We start from the raw sequence: 16881 nt of genomic DNA, 5'->3' as shown, positions 1-16881 counted from the left end.
TGAGCCTGCTATCAACCCCCTTCTCTAAACCAACCCGCCGTCCTCACATCGCTGTCACCTAACACCACATCCTTCATCTTTTAGTATGGCTCCCAAACTCGACAACAACCCGCTCATTACGAAGCGGGATCCAGATGACCTTCCCGGTTCTCCGTTGCCACGTGAGTGTCCAGCTGAATATGAGACTAGAGTAAGATAACTAATCCTCGTGTGACCTGACTAGAGGGCACAAAATCGACACAGCCGTCTACATCTCAGGGAGCAGAATCTACACAGCCATCCACTACCCAAACAACGGAACGCACGCCGGGATCTACTTCCCAGGGAACCGGGTCTACACAGGCATTTACCTCTCAGGGAACTGGACCGACTGGACCCAAGGTTGTTTCTACCCCTGCAGTGAAGCCCACTGGCGACAAGGAGCAGCCCACTTCTGGAGGCAAAGCTGCGTCTACCCCAGTTCCCAAACCTGCTGGTGACGTGGAAGAGCCGGAGCCAGAGCCAGAGGAGGAGGAGGAGAAAGAGAAGCCCGCCGAAGAGAACAAACCAGCGGGCGAAAAAGAAAAGGAGCCAACGGCAGCTGAAAAGGCAGCGGCTCTGGCTAAGGAAGCGGAGATTGACAAGGCAAAAGATCTGGTAAGTCTCGCATTCACATTGAAACAAAACGAACAACTAACCAATTCAGGGCGTCAAGGACCTTGTTGACTCGTCGAAAACCGCCAAGAAGTTTGAGTCAACGGAGAGAAAGTCGCAGGCGGAGGATGTCACCATGGGATCCGGAATTGTTGAGGGGGACAAGTAAGTTTTCCCAGTTCCCTCTTCAGCAGTATTATTAACGCATCCCAATCAGACATGCTGGTCAGTTGAGTGCAGAAGAATGGGAGCACGTGCTGGAAAACTGCGGCGCCATGTATGGATGGTGCATCGACCGTACGAAGAACCGCATCACTCGTGCTCCAAGACCTGGTAAGTTGGCCCAGTCGATATTAAATATCCCAGACTGACAGACCCGTAGCTTTCCAGCTGAAAACACAGCCGGGTGAGGGAAATACTGCGGAGACGGGATCAAAGCTGCGGCCTTCGTTCAGTGTCAACGATAGCTCCCGCATCGACGTCTTGGTCAGCGCTCACGAGTTCGAGGAGAGCATGGCCGAGAATGACTTCAGCGCCCAATCTACCGAAGGCTCCGTCACGGGAGGTTTTGGTGGCTTTGGAGGATCCGTCAGCGCTGGTTATGCTTCGTCGAAGTCGACCTCAACAGCCACGTCTATCAACACTTACAGCAAGACAATGATCGCCAAGTTCTTGGTATGTACCTCTATCCTTTACTCTGCAATCACACTTCTAACTGATACAGTGCCCGAGAGCGGATGTGTATCTGCATGCTGCCACTTTGGAAGCAACACCTGAACTTAAGGCTGCCATCGAAAAGGTCAGGAAGACAAAGAACATCAAGGACCTACGTCAACTCCAGAGCGATTTTGGTTATCTATTCTGCCGCCGTGTCACTATGGGCGGACGCCTCCAGACAAAGAAGATCATGGAGGAGACGACAAAGACCTCGGAGCAGGAACAGAAGCAGTCCATGAAAATATCTGTGGGAGTTGCTGTGACCACTCCGTGGGTCAGCTCGACCGTCAAGCACACGAATGAGTCCGGGAGTGCAAGCTCTTCATCTACGACGGACAAGAGGCAGGAGGAGCAGCATTTCTTTGAGGCTACAGGCGGCGATACCCTTCTCGCGACCAAGTAGGTTGACTGAGCAGACATGTTAGGATTGATGCTAACCATGGCCACAGCCCTACTGCATGGGCCCCGACTGTCGGCAACCACAAGAACTGGCGTGTCATCGAGGTAAGCAACTCTTATCCACGATCAGCCATGTACTAACATGATGCACTAGAGAGACTCTCTGACCTTGATGGTCGACGCCATCGCCAGTATGGACGGCCTCCAAGACGTCAAGGCAATCTTTGCTGGAGCTGTGCCGGTTTTGAGCAAATATCTGGAGTTCTCGGACTCTCTTGACAAGAAGATCCGCCTCCGACTTACATCACCCAACAACGGGTTGTCCCTGTCTTACCTCAAGGACAGCGCCCAGAACGACACCTGGGCCCCTCCGCAGTACTATCTTGGACATAGACCAATGTGGTACACCACACCTAGAGCCATGGCCATCGACCAAAACTTCTGGGGCAACCCGCATGTCCTAGGAAAGGAGCTAGAGCCGCTCTTCTCGCCAAGAAGGTATGAACTGAGCCCCGTATCCTGCCCTTCCGAGTTAAACACTGACTTGTCCTCCCAGTTACCGGGCCCCTGCGATCTATGGGTATGCTACAAACAAGGTGGGCGAAGCAGATTTTGGCACAGCATACAATGAGCAGTTCGCCAGCACGGTTTGGAGCATTGTCGCGCCTTACGATGAGGCTTTGTGCCACGAATCTCGAGTCATTCTGCGATCTGAAACCCTGCAGTCTGAGAGTGTCTTGACTCACACTGTAAGTCTATCAACATCTGGTCATCCGACAACACTAATAATGACTGTTGAAGGAAGCAAGTGGCAAGACCGAAAACTTGAAGACGTCTCTTCCGTCAACTCCCACCTCATCCCTCATGATCTTCCGCAACCAACAAGGTGTCTTCCTCCCCGGCATGTCCGACGACGACGGAATCCAAATTTGGCGCATCCTCAAGAAGGGCGCAGCACCCGGAGACAAGATCAACATCATGGAAGGCGACCAAGTCCGCCTCGCCTGGCGTTTCAGCGACCAGACATCTGGCTACAGGGACTTTACCGACGACGTTTTTGGGCGTCGTCGTACCAGCCCGCCTGAAGGCATGGAGGACGTTACGCTGTACATGAAGCTACCATGGCCGCGATTCGAGCCCCTTACCAGCCAACCCGATCAGCAGACGACACTGCCAAACGCCCTCCTGATGAGTGAGAATTTCCAAGATAGCGATCAGCCAGCTCAACTCGGTCCTGTCAACACCGTCTACGCAAAAAAAACACTCAAGCAGGATAGCCAGACTTTTGCGCTTCAGGATTGCACTTTCCGCTTGGATTTGGTGTCGAACCAGGGCCAAGGCGATGTGAATGATTATCTACTCCTGGGCATCATACAAGATGCTCTCAAGTTCGACGTCAGCGTCGCAACGGCGAATTGGATCGAGAACATCAAGCGTCAGCAGGAAACGGCAGCTCAAGTCAACCACCAGAAATTACTGAGCCAGCAGGATGCTACAAACGTTGCACTAGGCCTCAGACAAGCGGTATGTCGTCCCCAAGCTAACGATTGATGATGTCAGGCTAACATAGACTCTTCCTCCTAGGTCCTTGGTCCGATTGCGCCGACCGGTTCGAATCAGGTTGCTTCTACAGTGGCTAGCGCTGTACGAGCTTGAGTCGAGATGCTGGAAGAAGCCTGTGAATGCCGTTTGTTTGAGTTTGGGTTACTAGATAGTGTTGCAATGACGGTTAAAGCGTAGCATCATAAGAATATCATAAGGAGTAAATTTAGGCCACCGCTCTTTACAACATTGGATTTCAGTGCCTTGAATGTTCACAACAATCTGCTATTCCAGTTGAAAATCCGCTCCCGTGAATAACTGCTGCTCAGATACTAGGGGATGAATGTATCCTGCTCGAGTCCTTGGGCCCAGGCTTTCTCCAAGCCTTCAGTTGGGCTACTGGCATTAAAGGCGCTAAGGAACCATTGCCGCTATGAAAGGGATGATCGTCGCTTACGAGCCCTCTGGAAGCCATCAGTTTGACAATGGCCCTAATCCGTTCTCCATCAAAGAGCAGCGTCTTGATAGCCTCCTCCATATCTTGGATGGTGAGGTTACCGCTGGTGGATTGGCGGGTCAGTAACTGCGCCAAGGAGCCATCGCCAACGGCACGGTAGAAGCGATGCACTTCGCGCACAATTTCTAGCATCTGTTCCAGAAGCCCGGGCTGTCTGGGTGAGCTAGGCTGAGGGCTGTCTGGGTGCAGGATGTTCCAGATAGCATACCATCCTTCGACTCGTATCCTCTTCAATTCGACCGCCTTCTTAACAAGCTGGTATTCAGCTTCATGCCCACGCTTCAGGTGCTGTAACAAGCGAGAGAAAGGTGTAAGGCGAACTCTTTCGCAGTGTCGATACTGGAGTGGGTCGAATTTGAGGAAGGGACACGCCCACAACATTTCCTCATCAGATCTCTGGCTGGTGGTCCTTCGCTGTCTGCCCGTCGCGGCCATGGTAGGAGGTGACAGTGGGCTGTGCTCTTTTACCGATTTCCGGTAGATCTCGTCTCTGACCTCAGTCCACAGGCGGTCCGACTGCGCCCAAGCCCGGAGCTGGCTTGGACCTCTGCTCAAGGACTGTCTCGCTATGTCCGAAACCACGTTCTCTGGTTGAGAGGAAGGCTCAGTGTGGGATAATTCAAGGTTGGCATCAGCAGCAAGAAGTTCCAGCGTGATTTGGGCGGCGTCGCGTGATGCTTCAGGATCGATTTCGTCGTGTTGCCACGAACTATCTCTAATGTAGCGCAGCCAACAGAGCCAAGGGCTTGTCGTCTGAGTTCCATTGGGTTGGATGAATTGTTCGTTCGGGCTGCATCCAGCCCCTAACAGGTACCGGACTGTTTCCGACCCTCTGATGCCGGAACACATGCTCTGAAATTTCATTCTCTTCAAATGTTGAAGCAGCGGTCTGCTGGTCGCATGGTATAGCAATGGTAAGCCTGTGATCCGTGACTATGACAGGCCAAACTTGTTTTGGTTTACCTGGTATACCGGCTGGCACCCAGAGCCCGTCGTCCCCTTTCGATCTTCCGGCTGTGAGGCATCTAAGCAATCTACCTGCCAGGTTTCTTGCGTATGGCGTATACAGTCGTCTAGATCCTTCGGCTGCTCAATAGCAAACTTCAAAAACCTCGTCATGCCCATTTCGGCAGCAAGAGCGAGCCCGATAGAGAGGTCGTGGTTGAAATGATGACAACGGGCCTGGTGTAACGCCCCTTGTCTCGCTTCGTCCCAAAATGGACCATAGCAGCCTCCTCGAAAAATGGCCTGGAGTCTAGAAAGATTCGCTGCCACAATGGATGGTGAGTCCCCGTTCATCTCAGAATAGTAGAAATGAAGTACCGCGTTGTTGGCGCAGATGTTCTTGTGGGCCATGTTGTTTTGCTGCCCCATGCCCGCGACTTCGATCCAAAGTGTCGATAGAATTGCGTGCGAGGTGAATGCACCGTCATCGGTTTGCATCCATTCCGAGTCCCACACATCTGGTATGCTAAGGAACTCGTATACAGCGCGATGCATGAAGACGACACTCGAGTCTAGAAAAAGGTCGTGCTTCATGTTGGTATCACAGAAACATGCCGTCTTCAGCCGAGTGTCCGATGTTGCTCGCCGAATCTCAACAAGACCATAACAACGGCTTCGCAAGCGCCCTTCCATCATTTCGCATTTCACCCTTTTCTGATCGATAGATAAGTCCAACGTACTGGGTTCGTCCCAGCCAGATCGAAAGCCCCGTCCCTCACTTAGAGCAAGCCCAAGCGTCAGGATAGAGCAAACTTCCTCCGTCGTCTGGTTGTCGAATACGAGACGCAATAGTCTTACGCTCTGTTTTTTGTACCTAGGATCGATCCCGTGGAGCATGTGCCTGAAAAGGTCTTCAAGTTCTGGTGGGAGTTCGTGGACACGAGCCTTGAGATCTGAGATATTGTCGAATGCTGCAAAACCTTCCAGTACTGGCCGACAGGCGAGAACAACCCAGAGAAACACGCCAGATGACTTTGAAACCAAGTCCCAGACAAGCTCCTTTGGACCGCTTGGATCTTCCATCGCCAAGTTGACCATGTATGGATCGTGTGTGATGGTGTCGTTGACATAGGTCTCGATGTCTCGTCTCGTGAGGTCCTGGAGCTTCATCTTGGGTTTCCCTTGGAACGCTGCGACGAATTCTGGCAGAAATCGGCTAGATACGAGGATTTTCACGCCGTCCAGCTTCCCTAGCTCTTCAATAAAGGCTGCGGCATCCATGGATCTGCCATCATACTCGTCGAGCCCATCGATGAACAAAAACAGTTTCCAAGATTGACCCTTGGCACAGTTCAAAAGCCTTGCCTGCATTTCGCGTGCAGATGGCATCGAGATCTCACCCTTCGGGTCGTTCTCTGTCGCAAGGGCTTCCTGCCACATATTGGGCATCGAGGCCTCAATCAAGTCACGGTGTTGAGTGAAGACTTGATACAGAAGTCCGCGGAACAGCCCCTCTTGGGATTTCTGCTCGGGCACCCCCAGGTGATAAAAGAAAAAGTCAATAACAGTGAGGCCCGAGGCAGCGGCCCATTCCTTCAATAGCTCTTGCGTTCGTGAGTGGCCAAGGAGGTATTTCATCAGCGTCGACTTGCCACTACCCGCTTTGCCAGCCAGCCAGTATATGCCCGAGTTTTCTTCCCGCAGCCAGTCGCAGAGATCGTCCCATTCCAGGGCTTGATTGGGAGGATCTAAGGCCCAGGACAACGTCCCTGCATGAGCGCCGCTCACGGTTTCCCTTCGATCGTCGATTCGTCTAAACCACAGTCGCTGGAGAACCCGATCCTGGTTTGCAGCCCGAATCGCTCGTTTGACTGCCTCGAGGACATACGGTATGCCTGGGGCCGCCTTCAAAATCAACTTGAGGCGTGGGATGCTCCTTATGTCGGTGAGATCTTCTTCAGTCAACGTTAAAGTCGACCTGGCATTGTTGTTGTCCGGGACCAGGGTGTCAAGCCGTGAGTTAAAGTAAAAGAGCTCCTGGATCAACTGTTCAAACTTGTCTTTGTCGCGCACAACCCAGCACCACCTGTCTTTCACTTTGAAGCTTTTGGTTTCCGTGCCTCCATCTGGAGTACTTCTACTCAAATTGAGTTTTTCGAAATTTCGAAGAAATCGCTCCATCCGCAGTGTGCTAGCTTTAGGTAAGTCGACACCAGTGAACGAGGTCTTGTTGATGCTTAGGTCGCGACGTTCAAGTCCGTATCGGGTTTGCAGAGCCTTGCCTTCCCCTAGCAAAGTCTTGATGCTTGACAGGACCCCAGCGACTGTTTCGTTTAGAGCTTCGTCATCCAAACGTTTGTCCCATTCCTTTGGCTTTACCAAGCCAATACGGTCTGCCCACTGGAAAAAGAGCATTTTCTCGACATCGAGCTTCGTTTCCAGCAATGCTGCGTCCTTGCCGAGAGACCTCGCCGCCGAAATCATTGAGTAGAGGTCGATGCAATCTTTGAAGGTGCCAATGAGGGCCACCGCCCCGACCGTAAGCCCTGCAATATCCATGGTGACGTATAGATACTATCCTGTTGACCGCAGGAGGAATCGGGAAGAAATAAGTCGGCGAGAGAGGAGCTGTTGGCATAAGTGGAAATGTCTTTTTAGATCGCCTGCTTCTCATATTAGCTAGGCAGAAACCGAGGGCCGCAACGCATGCCTAAGGGGCTATGCCCCCTGGTTCACAGCTCAACTCAGCCCAATGTGGCGCTTCATCGCGGCAGGCTGCGGCTAAGGGCGTACGCAGGATGAGTTGTCAACCCTGGCGCTCTATGACTTGTGACAGCCACGCATTTCGCCTCGTGAGGATGGCTTGAAACAGAGTTGCTGGTTGGCTGCAATCGGTGATCAGCGTGACGACAACGTGCGAATGCGGATGATGGCTGGCCTCGGTTCTTCTCTCTGTGTCGTACAGAGCGCCTGCGGTCCCCTTGAAGCATGAAAAACGGTAGTTAAAAGAGCCTTGTTTTGTGGAAAATGTGGGCATCACCTAATGCAGTGATATAACAGCTAAAGTCAGGTGGCTTCTGCGGACTTTCGCAGGTTTCGGCCAAGGGCCGAAGCTCATATAATCTCTATCTTATCCTATTCATTAAGAGGAGAGTCAGTTACGACATTGAGTATAATATTACTATCCTTCAGGCTATACCTAGCATATTCCGTAATAACTAAAATCTATTCGCCAGGGCACCTAGACTTTTTGGGCGTGCTTGGCAGTCTCTGAAGATTAAATAAAGCAGCCTAGTTGCAAACAATTGATCTCGTCAATCCGAGGTCTTTGTCAAGTGGTGCAGCTAAAGCAGTTAACTTGAAAACACCAAATGCTCACCTCTTTACTCTTTACACACCGTAAAGCTCGAAAACCTCCCTCAGGCGCCCGCCCGTCAAGTCAAAGCACAAGCCATCATAAAAGTGACCTTGCACCTTGTACCGGGTGACACCGCACCTTTCCTACAACTCCAGCCAACTCCTGGCGCTGTATCTATTGTTAGTTCTCGACTCGTCGATCCAGCCCGTTGCTTGCATTTAAGTCCTTTGTTCTGCCAATCCATGCTCGTCACGTGCTTTTTCATCTTTGTCTCTCCATCCTTGTGGCGGCATGGTCAAGCCGCAAAGGCCAACACACTAAAGCCCAAGCTGAACAACCACCCCTTCGGTTTCTTTGTTCTGCGAGACACTTGCCTGCTCCCTTACTTGGTCCATCCCCGTCTGTCTTTGGTTCTTCCGACAGGCCTGCAGATGGCTTTCCCTTTCATTCTTGGCTGTGCCATTTATGTTGGCCCAGGCATTTATCTGAGCTCTCTAAATATGCGCTGTTGTCCGACTCTTTGACATCCGACACACCCAAACTCCCCTCCACCGTTTATCGAAATGTCTTTCATAGAAATGTCTGTCAAGGTGCCTACCGCGTCCTCGTCGACCTCTCGACAAGCTGCGGAGGCGGTTCAGAGTGCCTCCCCTGTGCCTGCCGAGTCATCGTCGTCGTCGCCTCCACAAGCCGGGATGCCTGCTCACAGGGTCCCGCCTCTCATCCGACTGCATGTTTGGCACTTTTCCAAGGCAGGCAGAAACTTGAAATTCACCCGCTCTCTGACCGAGACCTTGTCCAAAGTCGATCTTCCGGGCTGGCTCATCCAACCAACAAACTCTGCCTCTGCTGGGATGAACCGCAGAGATGAGTTTGTGCCCGCTGTGGTGAGCATGCGGTAACCGCAGAGTTACTTTGACATTGTTGCTCATTCTTCTTGCTTTTTAGGTTGATTTCAAATACCAGCCCGTGTTCCGGGGCGGCCATGACACAGCCCCCGAGGAGCTCTTGCGAGTGTTCTTCCATCAAACTCTGCCACCCATCATCCGGGACTTCTTCGATGAGACTGGAAAAGAAGCGCAGTTTCTAACCATGTTTCCTCTCGGCGAATCCATTAATCGCTATTCCATTACCAAGTACACACATTCTCGACTTCTTCAGGCCTTGGTCGTAGACCCCGATGTTGTGGCCGGAATTATGCAAGTGCTATGCCATTCAAAGGCCGCTCATGCTAACATAGGTAACCGTTAGCCATCATATTTCCAACGTGGATGAATACACTCGCAAACTTGCTTACAAGCGCATCGGAGATCTTGCTATCATGGCTGTCCAAGGACGTGACTTGCAGGATGAGTGGCTCGCGCTCGGGACATGGCTCTCCAGGAAGGCTGTAACAGCAGGGGTAGTAACATCTCCGTCGTCTATGATGTCCAAAGTCGGCTAACCCTGCGCGATAGGTTGTTAAGGTAGTCTCCAAAAGCCGAAGGCAGACATCCTACGACAGATCATCTGCCGCTTTCAAGTGCTATCAAGAGCTTGAAACCGCTCTTGAGCTGGACTGCAAGAAGCTGTTTGAGCCAGGTGGTGAGTCTGATGACAGTTTTCGCAAACACATGCTCACTGAGACAGCCATTGGAAACCAAGACCTTTATTTCAGCATCGCTCAGATGGCCATCGCTTTTCAGATTGTCCCATTCTACAGAAAGGAGCGGGAACTGTACCTAAAGCGGTTCTTCAGAACGCCTAGCCGCATCATCTGCATCGCATCCCCTTTCGTGTCGTTGATCGCCTGCGTTTACTTCTGGAACAGGCGTAAACAATTCGACGAGCTCAATTGGAATTGGGCGATGGACAAGTATGCTTATTGGGATCAAAGGTATCAGTACACGATCTACTGGAAGAACAGTCTCGGCATGGTGCTCTTCTCGTTCTTGGTTGTGCTGATCAACTTTGTCGAATATCACTCACTCAGATTCTGTAAGATATTTTCATTCAACCTGTATCCGCGTCACCCGCATCGTTTACTAACACCTCGTCTCTATAGTCAACAAGAGAACCGACAGAAAGATCAACGATCTAAGGGTCACCCAGGGCGCCTTGGCAGCCAAGTTCTGCGTTCGGGTGCTCAAGATGCCGCCAGAGATCATGACCGCGACCGAGCGCCAGACGGTTCTGTACTCCTTGGGCGTCAATTTTCATGACGAGACCCCGGAGACACAGGGCCGGTGCCTCGATGCGTTTCTCGCCAAGTTGGGTTAATGTTGGGGTCAGAGGAGGGGGCTGATGGGCATGTTCATTTTTTGTTCCTGTAATTCAGTAGCTTCGCTTTTGACATTGCGAATTGCTTTCGTGTACGACGAATAAAAAGACGCTAGCTTGCTGAGGTTATTTTACAATCGTGGCATGGCCGAAAACATGGCAGAGAAACTCTACTCTGTATCTCTCCAATGGAGTTCCCTCTCTGAAGAACAACGTGGAGCTGACCTGTGACATCTAGATTCCCCAAATCTTCCCGTCCACCCGTCTGCCAGTCTTCCTCTCCTCTCTCGTCGCCATCATCATTCTCTTGATGACCTGCTGGCTCACGTCCTCCCACCCGCTCACCTTCTCCCTCGTAGTGATGTCGAACCGATGACCGGCCCACTCCCCCTTCATGGGCAGCCTCACCCGTTCGTCTTGGGCAGCCTCCTCGCCCCAGGTAATGTAGCACAGCAGCACCTCTCCTAGGCTGTAGGAAAAGTTGGACCGGGCGAGAGCATCGTCGCTGATGAACTGCTTGGTCGTGAGGTTGCGGAGCACGGCTGGTCGGTGGCTGCTTGGGAAGTGGGGGTTGTGCATCAGGAGTTTCATCAAACGCTTAAACGGCAACGAAACCTCTTGCTTCTGGTCCAGTCGCTCACGCACATTGTCGAGTGCTCTGCCCCATACCTCGAATGGCTGTTCCTTGACGAGGGATGCCAAGGTCGAGTGGTGACCCTCGGCCACGGCCTGTTCGCCCATTCCATATAGCGGGTTGGTTCCATCGCTGTCCCACTGGAACCTCTCCAAGACGGTCGCAATCTCGGGAGGGTAGCCGACAGCCCTTTCGCTGATGAGAATGAGTCGGTCGCCAGCCCACAGCCCGATGTCCTCCGAGATGGCTGCCTGAATCAGGTGGGCGATAAGTCGGAAGAAGTAGCTGCAGGTGACGGAAAGGCAGATGAGGTCGGCATCGTGTCGGCATTCGTAGAGGAGGGCAACGATCAAGTCGATGACATTTTGAGGGAGATTGACGAGAGGCGAGTCGTGGCTTGCGTACTGAGGTCAGTATTGTGGTCAACGGGGGAAAGGGCCAAACGCACTTTCTCTTCTTCGCGGGGATGGCTTTCTCGGTGGGGATCTGGAATCTCAGCCACGAGGGGTTAGCCAGAAGTCCAACCAGCTGTTCGCCTGAGGTGCTCTTGAGGATCTCCAAAAGCTTGGGCTGGCCGATGTGGCGAAGCTGGCGCTTCTTGTCGATGTTGATCAGCTTCCAGTCCTGGCCCATGGTGAGAAAGTGGTGGACGGAGCAGAGGAGGAGAGAAGAGGTTTGCCCAGGGCTAAAGGATGGAAACGCTGGAGGAAAAAGCAGATGAGGTGAAGAGGCGGAAAGGTGAAGCAGCAAAGTTGTCGTCTCCCCTTAGGTAATCGGCGCAGCGTGTCTCTGCACCCCGCTTCAGCTCGAGGTCAAGTCGTACAAATCGCACCTGCCGTTTCTTGAGCAACAACAGAATCGGCACCATCTTTAACTCAGAATGGTTTTTATCTGCTCAGATGGAGGTACAAATGCCATGCAGTGGTGAAAGGCGGAGAAAACTGCTAGCAAGTGCCCGTCACTTATGAGCACTGCCGAGAGGTGACGACCTTGGTAGCACTCCTCGACCGCATACAGCGCACCTGTCCCAGTCATATTTCGATAAGATTGATAAGAAAGGCACTCTGAAGAGAGTAGAATCCAATGACTAACTGCATTAGAGTATCCAGGAAGGCTCCTGCCTTTTCCCCCATCACACTCCGTGCCAACTTCCAGCTGGCAGTACCTCGAAATATTGGCGATACCTAGACACACATAAATGCACCTCTCCAAATAAATCAGCCCGGTTCCACTCATTTTCCGAGTCTCCTCTCGCAGGATCGTCATCAAATACCACCCGGATCCAGTAGCCAGTGCCCGGTCGGCTCCAGTACAGAGCTGACGGCTTCGACCAGCTCCTGTATGACTGAAAACCAACACAACACTCTCCGACCGTCCTCTGCGCTCCATTCTCATAGTAAATGCGCATCCCTAGGAGATCACCTTCGTCGTGATATACATCAACGCGGGCCATGTTCTTCAAGGGGGCCCATGACCATAACATGCCCATATAACGGTTTAGGCCGTTCTGGCCCAGCCGATGGAAGATATGAGGTAGCGATCCTTTACTGATGGGGTAAATAGAAATCCTAGGCCCATGGGTCAATGCCTCTTGGTCGTAAATGAGCGCTTTGGGCGCCTTGCTGTGCTTCTCGCACGGGAGACTCTGTTGAGGCCCAACATGGAAAATCCCAGCCAGTTTTGTCTCGAACTATTATACATTTAGAAACTTCATAACTTCAAGACTCATGCACCAACTCACCATAAAACTAAACCAATCTGCGCCTCTGTAGTCGCCACTCAGGATAGACATTGATAGAATCTCCTCACCAGGTGGCAGCGGCACGTAAACTGCCATAGCATCAGGCGGAGGCTTTCCCAAAAGGCCTGGGGATGTTCGAGTATGGGCATGGATAGCCAGTGAAGCCCCCCGGGAGTAGCTTTTATCTAAAAATTGTCAGGCCAGTGCAGGTCGCAAGGTCAATGGTCTTTGGATGCGACGGATACTTGATTGCAGGTTGAGACATGGCGCACGACTCGAGTTCAAAGAAATTCGAACGCTCAAGAAGGTGAAGAGCTTTTGGGGGTGTTGGAGTGTCCCACATTGCGAACCGTGCATACGTCTTAGTTGCGAGCCATGCGAGACCGTCCTGTCCGTCATTAGCTCGGCGTTACAGTTCTTCTCCCAACCTGTACATTACCTGGAAGTAGATCTCAACCTTAAGGCCTTCCATTCTCTCTCGTTCAGCGATGATAAACTTTGTGGAGCCGCTTCGCTTTTCGCTCAGCGGTTCCGGGTAGTCATCGAGAGCCTCCACCCTGCTGATGCCATGGTGATCCAAGGTGACCCGGGTGTAGTTGCTGCGTTCTTTTTGAAGCTTTGGGGCCACATCTCCTCGAGTCCAGGACCCAATATCAGACAGTTTAAACCAGCTTATCTTGGTTCCCTGTGGCATCGAGGACATCTCCGTCCTTAGGGCTACCACTCTCGCAAAACACCGCAGCGGCGCTTCGCTTGAGTATTTTTGAATGATGACCAAGAGCTATATGGGAAGTCTCGCCAGACCAGGGAGGTTAAGCTTGTTGCACACCACAGCCAGGAAATCGGGGGAAAACCCCCAAGGATCGGGAATACGAGCGTCCGGGTTATCTTCTCCAACCATGAACGAGCTCACGGCTTTTCCAACGAAGCTTGACCCTTTCTTTGCTTTCCTTGGGGATTTGAGAGCGGATATAAACCCGTAGCAGGCGCTCGTGTACCTTGACACAAGAGGATTCATAATCATATAGATAGCATCCTTTCATGGTTGTCGGTACACTCTCGGTGTCCATCACTTCCATTTTCCAGGGGCCAACCGGGTAGTTCTCACAAGAGACTGTACAAAAATAAGTAAGATACCCGCCCAATTACCATACCTTGTCGAGCGAACGCCGAAACACCCCATGGCATATACCGCATGTATGAGGCCTGAAGCATTTGAGCAAGAATCTCGTCCTTAAGTGGGCCAAGCGCACTACTTCATTCATAGCTCGTGTTGTGAAATTGGGCGGTAAGTGATAGAAGTGTGAAAGAGTGGTTTGTGGAAAGCGTAGATAGATAAAATGATTCGGGGCAAGATGGAATTCTCAAGTATGACTCCTGGAGCTTGTATTTGGCCACAAGCACAGTCATATATGCAACTGAAGAGCTTGTTGAAGAAACATGGTGAAACTCTAAGCCAAACACATGCCTTGAATTTTACCTTTCGATAAACATTAAATGGCATGCAGCAGGTCATCAACCCTAGTGGCGCCTCTAATCAGATTACTCACAACCCGCCAGGTGATTGAAGATGGCCCCGAACTGTTTGAACTCGGGCCGAGACCGAAATGAAGCTTGGAGGGGTTCTCGATCTCATCCCTCAACAAGAGTGTATCAGAACGAGGGTTGGGATAGCAGATCGATTCCCAATGTTCGATGTTCTAACCATAATGCATTGCAGAGGCGCTCTACTATACGTCGCTGTCATCACCAAGAAGATACCTATCTCTCCGTTCAATCGCTTGTCTCTGAGAGGCGGCTTTATCAGCCTGTGTTGGAAAATCGAGCACATCCCACACACCCCTCATCCTAGCGGCATCAGGTGCATCCAAAGGTAACTCTTTGCGTTCCCACAGGTCCCTGTAGATACCCGTCTCCTCTATGGGCTCTTCCGGATCCACGCGGTTGCGGTTCATGTCGTGGCCCAAGATCGGGAGGGGGCTCTCCGGCGGGGCAGCGTCAGCAGTCAAAAATTCGATCAAGGCTTGCTTCTGCTCAGGAAGAAGCTCAAAAATCCGGTATGTGACATTTGTTCGGTTCGGGTGCAAGTAGACAGCATATGGGTCAAACTCTGGTGACTGTCTGCGCCGATCAAACACGACAACGCCCCCAAAGATGCGGGACTCGGCCCAGTAACCTGCCATATCCGCAGCCCCATTGAGATACTGATCGTAGTCAACGTACCATGGGTGCTTGAAGAGGGTGGGGAGTGGCCCGTCTGGGCTGTGGTCCCAGTACAGCCTGTTGGACTTTGGCGGCGCCCACTCCGTGATGCCGTCGTCTTTGTGCAGACTCGTGCCGAGATTGAATAGAATCACTGCAATTTGGTGAACCGCAACAGCCATCAACTCAATGAGTCGATATTGAATGCTCTTGACCCCGGAGCGGCAGCTTGGTACGCGAAGAGCAGCTGTCAAGCACAAAAGTCAGCTCGCCTGACAGGAACACAACACGCGGGAGTTTTCAGCTAACCCTAGAGTCGATACTTAGAATTTCAGGTTCAAATTCCTCACGGAACTGCCGCGTCTTGTCCAGCATGCCTGGACATAGCTCCTGGTGAGCGCTGTGGAGAGGATGGCCTTTGGGCAGTTTTCCGCCCCTCGACTCGTATATGACCTGGGTCAGGGGCAGACCATCGATTACTTGTGCATATGTCAACTCGGCAATCTCTGTGGAGAGAATCCTGGTGATGGCACGGGTGAAGAGATCATAATGGTCGCCATCGAGGATATCGATGGAAAGGCTCCTGATCTGACTGTCATCCGTGATCGAGGGGGATTGAGCCCCAGCCGATGAGGTTTCTGAGGGCTCTAAAGACATGGCTTCTGCAATCCAAAATCTGAAGCGAAGTTGCCGTCTCTGAGATTGGGAGATTATGTGGGCGGTGCGTCAAGCTGGATCGCAGCAGGAAGAAGACGGTGCGCGTCTCCCCAGTCCAGAGCGCTAAAATTAGCGCACTTAGCGCTGCGGCAGCCTACCTAAGGACCATCGCCATGCACCATGCACGTGTGATGCCGCAAGCGCCGACAAAAGCGGGGGTGGGGCCCGGACCAATGAGATCAGGTAGCTCAAAGACCCGCCGCGATGTAAGCGCGTGGGCTTCCGTCTAACAACCAGGGTGCCAGGTAAACCAGGCCACCATACTTTCCCTTCATGTTTGAAAAGCGACATGGTTCATGCTAGAACATGGATCCATGAGGCGAATTGGTCTGCTCAAATTCGGTCGTCCGGGTCCAGGCCCAAGCTTGGCCCGTTGATGGGCCCCATACACGTCGAGCAGACTCCGGGCGGTTGCAACCAACAAGACGGTGATTCTTTTCCTGAGGATGGCGCAAGGACATTTCATTTCGGTTTCCCTTTTTGAGAAGACAAGTTACTGGAGTGTTGCGAAGATGTGAATACGGTCTGTTGGTTCTGATCTGTTTCGGGCTCAGGTTATCATCTCATGCGCCGGGCCTGGTTGACGGTCTCACTGCTCCGCTTTCAAGAGTAGGGCACCATCTAAGATGATTCTGGTGCCGCTGAGGCTTAGAATAGGGATTCAATCCTTGTTACTCACGTTGGCTTTGGTTCATGTCGACTTCAGAAGGGTTTTGGTCCAGGAGAACGGCGAAGCGGGCAAGTATAAGACATGGCCAAGTCCTCTATGAAACCGGGCCAAGATTCCAACACAGCTCAGATCACTCCAACAGCCGTTTTCTTCTACTTGCATTCTTCTATTCCTATCCAAGCTTCACAACCTCCTCTTTCCCGCTTGCCTTGGTGCAAACCTCCCAAGTTCGATCTGCTGGCAGATTCCCACAAATCGCTCCTCTTCAACCAAGGTATGCCTGTGACGGACAGCATGCGGCACGGTACAAGCTCTGTTAACAAATCTTTAGAAACAATCTAGGCCCTGTTTCAGTTTCTTCCCGAGAATTTCCCCCATTTTTCACCAATACTTGCAACTCAGAAAGTCGATCTGTCATATCCAACATGTCCCAGAGCATAGTCTTGGACCTTCAAATTCGCCCTGGTCGCTGGTTCGACTGGGTAGAGCCCCTCCCCTCCACCTCGACCAGATACAAAATCATCGAAGCTTCGGTCCACATGGGGCT

At 52.0% G+C, this 16881-nt stretch overlaps 5 protein-coding genes across 5 annotated transcripts; 2 read left to right on the top strand and 3 right to left on the bottom strand.

Moving 5' to 3' along the window:
- Window positions 1–85: 85 nt before the first annotated feature.
- Window positions 86–3405, top strand: LRP88_04843 (uncharacterized protein; the record flags this gene model as incomplete). The annotated part of the gene is made up of 11 exons (XM_083241409.1): window positions 86–161; window positions 224–636; window positions 686–798; window positions 851–966; window positions 1016–1308; window positions 1358–1749; window positions 1800–1854; window positions 1904–2247; window positions 2306–2498; window positions 2551–3273; window positions 3334–3405. The coding sequence occupies 11 exons, from the start codon at window positions 86–88 to the stop codon at window positions 3403–3405; spliced, it is 2790 nt and encodes a 929-aa protein (XP_083102557.1).
- A 2145-nt stretch (window positions 3406–5550) lies between these two features.
- LRP88_04842 (uncharacterized protein) lies at window positions 5551–7312 on the bottom strand (the record flags this gene model as incomplete). The annotated part of the gene is made up of 2 exons (XM_083241408.1): window positions 5551–5578; window positions 5628–7312. 2 exons carry the CDS (start codon window positions 7310–7312, stop codon window positions 5551–5553), a joined length of 1713 nt encoding a protein of 570 aa, XP_083102556.1.
- Window positions 7313–8674: 1362 nt separating this feature from the next.
- On the top strand, window positions 8675–10370 carry LRP88_04841 (uncharacterized protein; the record flags this gene model as incomplete). The annotated part of the gene is made up of 5 exons (XM_083241407.1): window positions 8675–8998; window positions 9060–9205; window positions 9363–9513; window positions 9569–10088; window positions 10156–10370. The coding sequence occupies 5 exons, from the start codon at window positions 8675–8677 to the stop codon at window positions 10368–10370; spliced, it is 1356 nt and encodes a 451-aa protein (XP_083102555.1).
- Window positions 10371–10604: 234 nt separating this feature from the next.
- LRP88_04840 (uncharacterized protein) lies at window positions 10605–11637 on the bottom strand (the record flags this gene model as incomplete). Its single annotated transcript, XM_083241406.1, has 2 exons — window positions 10605–11400; window positions 11453–11637. 2 exons carry the CDS (start codon window positions 11635–11637, stop codon window positions 10605–10607), a joined length of 981 nt encoding a protein of 326 aa, XP_083102554.1.
- Window positions 11638–14475: 2838 nt separating this feature from the next.
- On the bottom strand, window positions 14476–15604 carry LRP88_04839 (uncharacterized protein; the record flags this gene model as incomplete). Its single annotated transcript, XM_083241405.1, has 2 exons — window positions 14476–15194; window positions 15271–15604. 2 exons carry the CDS (start codon window positions 15602–15604, stop codon window positions 14476–14478), a joined length of 1053 nt encoding a protein of 350 aa, XP_083102553.1.
- Window positions 15605–16881: the final 1277 nt, after the last annotated feature.

Source organism: Fusarium phalaenopsidis (assembly GCF_050370095.1).
Source record: "Fusarium phalaenopsidis strain FUZ10S chromosome Unknown contig_32292, whole genome shotgun sequence".
NCBI classification, from domain to species: Eukaryota; Fungi; Ascomycota; class Sordariomycetes; order Hypocreales; family Nectriaceae; genus Fusarium; species Fusarium phalaenopsidis.
The sequence above is the reverse complement of the archived record's forward strand: the minus strand, read 5'-3'. Positions and strand labels throughout refer to the sequence as shown.